Source organism: Glycine soja, chromosome 2 (genome assembly GCF_004193775.1).
Source record: "Glycine soja cultivar W05 chromosome 2, ASM419377v2, whole genome shotgun sequence".
Taxonomy (NCBI): Eukaryota; Viridiplantae; Streptophyta; class Magnoliopsida; order Fabales; family Fabaceae; genus Glycine; species Glycine soja.
The window spans coordinates 2,902,799-2,909,252 of record NC_041003.1 but is presented as its reverse complement, the minus strand read 5'-3'; the positions used below and the strand labels follow the sequence as shown (position 1 = coordinate 2,909,252).

The 6,454-nt window shown below is 30.7% G+C and overlaps 1 protein-coding gene across 1 annotated transcript; it reads left to right on the top strand.

The window, feature by feature from the left end:
• The first annotated feature begins 283 nt into the window (after window positions 1-283).
• On the top strand, window positions 284-3,818 carry LOC114380021 (WAT1-related protein At5g40210-like). The gene is made up of 7 exons (XM_028338913.1): window positions 284-612; window positions 711-776; window positions 865-978; window positions 2,093-2,318; window positions 2,854-3,012; window positions 3,133-3,284; window positions 3,391-3,818. The coding sequence occupies exons 1-7, from the start codon at window positions 440-442 to the stop codon at window positions 3,566-3,568; spliced, it is 1,068 nt and encodes a 355-aa protein (XP_028194714.1). The 5' UTR covers window positions 284-439; the 3' UTR covers window positions 3,569-3,818.
• The last annotated feature ends 2,636 nt before the right edge of the window (window positions 3,819-6,454 follow it).

The window sequence follows — 6,454 nt, the reverse complement described above, 5'->3', positions numbered from 1 at the left end:
TTTTATATTTTCTTTCCTCCTTTATAAGACAAAAATATGTACACAAAATATGTTGAATGATTAAAATAATGTGGAAATCTAACGTGTAAAGTAAAATAAGCCAGTGCCGTAAAGATTAAAACAAGTTCTCAAAGCAAATGGTTGGACAGGTGCATAATATTCACATTCACGTCATCACACCTCTAAGCAAATTATAGAAATGTTTCCCTATATGAATAGTTGATTAGTTTCTCAAATATATCTGAAAGCAACTCATCGACACTCACACTCACACGTTCATAATCTATTAACGTCACACCTGTACTCAAACATTGAATCAATTAGTAGTACCGCACGCAAACCCACACACATTGTATTCAGTTTATTCACCAAAAGAAACAAAACAACAACACACGTTGAAGAGAGGAATTAAGACAGAGACAGAGTAGTAGTGAACGAAATGCAAGGCGCAGGGATAACCTTTGTAATGGTTGTGGCACAGGTCTTGAGTGTGGGTTTGAACACTCTCATCAAAGCATCAATGTCCAAAGGGATGAGCATTTTTGTTTATGTTGCGTATTCAAACCTTCTCGGATTCTGTTTTCTGCTCCTAGCCACCACAATTCGTCACAGGTTTGTTTGTTTGTTGCTTCACATCCAAACCAAACCAAACCACTCTTAGGAACATGTTTGTTTGCAAACATAACATGTCTCTTCGATTCATTTCACAGAAACAGAGCTCCCACACCGATCAATAATTCCATACTCTTCAGAATTTTTGTTCTTGGCTTGCTCAGGTATGCTAATTAATAACGGCAAAATAATTTTTCTTTTTGCTTAATGTTAATTTAATCGTTAATGATGTAAGGGATTTTCTTGTGATAGCGTTACCATACAGACGCTTATTTATACTGGACTTGGGTATAGTTCTCCCACTCTGACGTCAACCATGGAGGATATTGTTCCAGCTTATACTTTCATAATTGCCATTATTTGCAGGTGTGCTTCCAATTCTTTTCTGTTAACGCAATTTTAACTTTCTAGATGCTCTTCATTGTTGCATTAGTATCATTTTTTTTAATAAAAAAAGGATTGATTTTATATTTAACTTGATCTTTTAAGTTTCATTAATAAAATAGAAAGCTCAATATAGTATAGTATTTTTTTAAGAGTGTTCTCTCAGTCTTTATTCACGCGTGGTCCGTCCTAACATCATAATTGACAGAAAATTTTGTCTAGTCAGAAGTTTGATATGGCTCAAGAAAAATAAAAATATGTTAAAAGATATCAATCTTTTAAATGAATTTTAATTTTTTGAAAAATTAATCCTTGGCTAGCGAAGAAATATTCCGAGTTCAACAAAAAATTCACGCGTGAATTGCAGTGTATTAACAACTTTAGAACTCTTAAAATTAACAGAGTTACTTGAAAAATGATGGCAAAGACTGAAACATAAAAAAATTGTTTGCATAAGGACTAAAATGTAGAGATTCTAGGAAGAGACTAAAATGCCAAGTTTGAGCAATGACCAAATGAATAATAAATCATTATAAACCCACCACCTTAGCATGCCAACAGTGCACATGAATTGACCTCATCACATGGCAATGATAGCAAAAAAAAATTACGGTGTTACATTGGAATTGACGGCATAGACTAAAACGTAGAGTTTTTATGTGAAGGAACTAAACTAAAAAGTGTGCACAAGTGTACCTAAGTAGGCACCAAATGATTAATTGAATTAATATAAAATAACAATATAAATTATTTGATATTTTTTTAATATTTTAACTTAAAAGATGACTTCAAACAAGATGGCAAGGATAGAGAAGAAAGAGGGGAGCTAACAAAGTGAAGAGAGAAATCAATTTACTTCCTTTTTTTAAGAAAAAAGTTTTTTTCTTCTCATTTTTTAAATAGAAGGGAGAGGATATAATTTTATTTCTTAAGGAAATTCGTAAACTGAATGATCAAAACATGGAGGAAACGATACATAATTAAAGTTAAAGATCTGTTTACCTTTAAAAGTGTTAGACCAATCACAAGTTTTGTACGCTTATATGAACTAATTAAAAATGTAGTGTGAACCCTTTGCATTGATATGTGCTTTCAGGATGGAAAGGTTGGATCTAAAACTACAAAGCTGCCAAGCAAAATCCATTGGAACTGTGGTCTCAATTGCTGGAGCATTAATTATGACCTTATACAAGGGGTTGCCTATGACAATTGATGTGATGCCAAACAATGTTTTTCTATCATCTCAACAGTCCAAATGGCTACTAGGAGGATTTCTCCTTGCAGTTGGTTGCTTCTGTGGTTCAGTCTCGCTAGTTATTCAGGTAAATACATTTTATTAAACATTTAAAGTATATGTGTATTCACATTGGAAAAAAAAAAAGAAATCATTAACCATACTTGTTAAATAGTAAATTTCTCTATTAACATAATTCTTTTATCTAATAGAATTGAAATTATATTATTAATATAAATATATATTATGAGTTTATACTAATTGCATAATGTACCATATTAATAAACTATTCTATATATTACTGTAGAAAATTAATATTTGTAATATTATGTCATATTATTAGTTTATCCCAACTATTTTCTACGAAGATATAAATCATCATTAAAAAATTGTGATTTATCTCATTTTGATGAAAATCAATTTGACATAAGTATCATTCTTAATAATATCAGTTAGCATAGACTTATAATATTTATATATTAATAATTTAATTTTTATTAGAAAAGGATTATATCAATTAATTGAATCATTTTCCTCTTAATAATTAAATGATATTTTCTTTCTGTAGTGTGGCACTTTGACCTAACATAACAAAAATTAGTCTTTTTATATGCATTATGCAGACATGGACTATCAAAGACTACCCTGAGGAGCTAATGCTGATAACCATTAGTTCCAGTTTTTCTGTTATCCTATCTTTCATTGTCGCTTTCATTGCAGAAGAAAATCCTAAGGCATGGATACTTAAACTTGATATGGAGTTGGTGTGCATATTTTATTCAGTAAGTATATAGTTTTGTACAATTGGAACTTGTAACCTTGTGAGTTGTGACCAATATTTCTGTACAATTGGAACTTGTGACCTTATTTTATGATTATAGTTTATTTTATGGCTTTTGTAGGGCATTGTTGTGATGTCTACACGAAATGTGGTGTATGTATGGGCGTGTCGAAAGAAGGGCCCTGTATATGTTGCCATGTTCAGTCCTTTAGGGATTGTCATTGCACTTGCCATGGGGATTGTATTTTTGGGAGATGCTCTATATCTTGGAAGGTACGTAAATGTGGTAATTAATTATGAGGAAAATAACATTAGTGAAAAGTACTTGTAATTTTTTTTTTCTAATTAATAATTTGTTTGGATTTTGATTGTTGTGTAGCATCATAGGAGCTGCTATAATAGCTATTGGGTTTTACGCTGTAATATGGGGTCAGGCTCAACAAGAAACAATGGCTTACGAAAAATATGGGACCAGTAGTAGCATTATCTCATCATCGCCTTCTTCTGAAGCCCCTCTATTGCCGAACAAAATCAAAGATACAAGTTCTTTTGTATGATAGCATGAAAAGTTTGAGGATACTTTATCCCATGATGGATGCATTACGGGACAACCGTGTGAATTTCTGTCGAAAACATTGTCTTTAGTATTGGAGAATTGAAACTGGCAGGTGGCAAGTTGTTAGCTAGGTTACTAATTAACAAATATGTTTCCTTACCCTTGTCCTTTCTATTTCCTGAAGAAAATATCTATGGCATATATCATTCTCCTTCTAATCTACCAATAAACTATTACTTGTCTTATTCTCACTATAAGAGTTATTTATACTTACAAATATAAGTTGTATATAGTTAAATGTTTTAAATTTGAGCTTTAAAAAATGTGTTAAATTTACATTCATTAGATTTTTTATAAACTTAAAATATTGTTTCTTCTATACATTCTCACAATTTTGGTGTCACAATTGGAGATATGCGGCGACGGCCGTGACGGTGTCAAGACGAGAGATCTATGGGATGGAAGGGGGTGCAACGGTGAGGGTGGAGGGGTGATGGATGTTGCTCAAGGGAAGGAGAGGCGGAGGGAAAGGGATTATGGTTGGTTATAGATTTTTAAAATTAAAAAAAAAGATTAAATTGCAATTTTGGTATCCTATAGTTTTAAATATGTGACTTTAGTTTTTTTATTTTTAAATTAAGATATTTAGTTCTTTTATTTTTAAAAAATTATATATTAAATATTTTTTAATTTAAAATTTTTTATCATTTGAAAAAAAATTAATAACTCTTAAATAATAATACATAAAAAATAATATTAATATAATTAACTAAATAAAATAAGTATTTTAGTGATTTATTATTTTACTTTTGAATAAATGATTATGAGTTCAATTCTTATTAAGACACTTTTTATTTTTTACTTCATTTAATCTTTTATCACATAAGCGTCAAGGATCAAAGTTGCTTATTTTTTAAAATAGGAGGACTATATGTCTTGATTTAAAAATAAGGGATCAAGATTACAGATTTAAAATTATAGAGGACTAAAATTACAATTTAATAAAAAAAAACCTTAATGACGTGACAAATGAGAGAACAACAACTCAGTTAAACCAAGATGATGTGACACTAATAACGTCACACTTCATCAATCATATCATCAATTAAAGAATAAACAGTAACGACATGTATAAAAATTAAACATAAAAATATTATAGGTACTAGGAGAAGAAAAAAAAGTAGTAATATAAAAAAAAAAATTTATAGGTATGAAAAATACATAAGCCTTGAGTTATTTGCTATACTTTTCTTATAACAGGGCTTTTATAAGTACAAACCATCTTTTCAGGTGTTTCTCATCTCAAATTTCAAATGTGATGGTGGCAGAGTTAACAATTGAGTATGGTTTACCTAATGGTGTGTTAAATGTTATTTATGGTACAAATTAATGTAAGAATATATTTTTTTATCACATATGCTAGTTTTATTAGAAATGATATTGGGGGATTCAAATCCGTGACCTCTATTTCTCCTCTTTTTCCTTCACCCTCAAGCTCCTCCTTTCCAACCAATGTAAGAATTTAGTTTGATATTTTCTATTCCTGTTGATCAATAATTGTAATCATTGATAAATTGACATTTACGTTACTCGTAACACTGATTGGCATGTTGATAAGTGCATTGTGGCTAGAGATGCTAAAGTTACATCCAAATTTAAGAGATATAGCCATGGAGTCGACAACCACGCTTTAGTGAAGATAAATTTGTGCAGGCAGAGATAACTGTCAACAAAGTTACATAGTTTGGTTCATATACTTAGTGATCGTGATTCATTGTGACGTGAATAGTTCCAATTTCCACGAGTTCCAATTGTTGTCCGCTACTGATTTGTAAACATGAAATACTTTACGGATTGGTATCCGTTTATGTTGAGATCATGGCCTAAACTAGTGTATAGCTGCTTTAGCATTTTCACATAAATGTAAAGTCATATATCAAAAGGACATGCAAACAAAGCATTATCAAGTCAAACAGTGACAGTGTGCTCAAGTGACAGGAGCATTGCACCAACATTCTTAAGCACAAACTAACATTTTGCTTCTCAAATAAAATTTTGCTTCCATGCTATTCATGGATGCTAACTAACACTACTAAAAAAATGGTTTTTACAACGTAAGCTCAACAACAATTCTCCTAAAATCGTTGTCGTTTTCAAAGCGGTAGCATTTTTGTAAATATAAGGAATATTTTAATGACAATTTTTGCGAAAATGCCGTTGAAACCGCAAAACGACAACAATTTTTCCTAAAAATCATTATCGTTTTGGAGTATTTAAAGACGGTTTTAAAAAATCATCTTTGAATAAGGAAAATTTTGATTTTTAATAGTTTCTCGCCTTAGCCCTTTCTCACTCCGCTCACTCCACTTCGATTGATCTCTTTGTGCCCCCTCTCACTCCATCTGTGTCACTATGCCTCTGTCAGTGTCTCCTGTAGTGTCGCTTTATCACTGTTGAAGTTGTCGTCGTTATTGTGAGGGTCATTGATAACTGCTAATTATGAGTATATTTTGGAGTCAAATTATATAAGAATTAGTAATTTTCTCTTCTAATTTTTCTTTTTTGAGCAAATAATTGTTAAATTAACATCATTTAAGTTTTTGTATAGAGAATATTAAAAGTGATGAATTTATGATGCTTAGTGAGTAAGATAAAGCCATAAAAAATAGGATAATTCAGGAAGGTATGAATAATTAAGGATAGCGAGCTAATTAAGGAAAACATGACTAATTAAGAAAAACAAACTAATTAAGAAAAACAGGTTAATTAAGGAAAGTAAGGACAGACTTAGTGTAAGAAGCCTGTTAATCTGCACTTTTAAAAGAAGAAGAGAGAAGAAGAAAAAACCACACAAAAATTCCAAGAGAATAATACAATTTTTTATAGA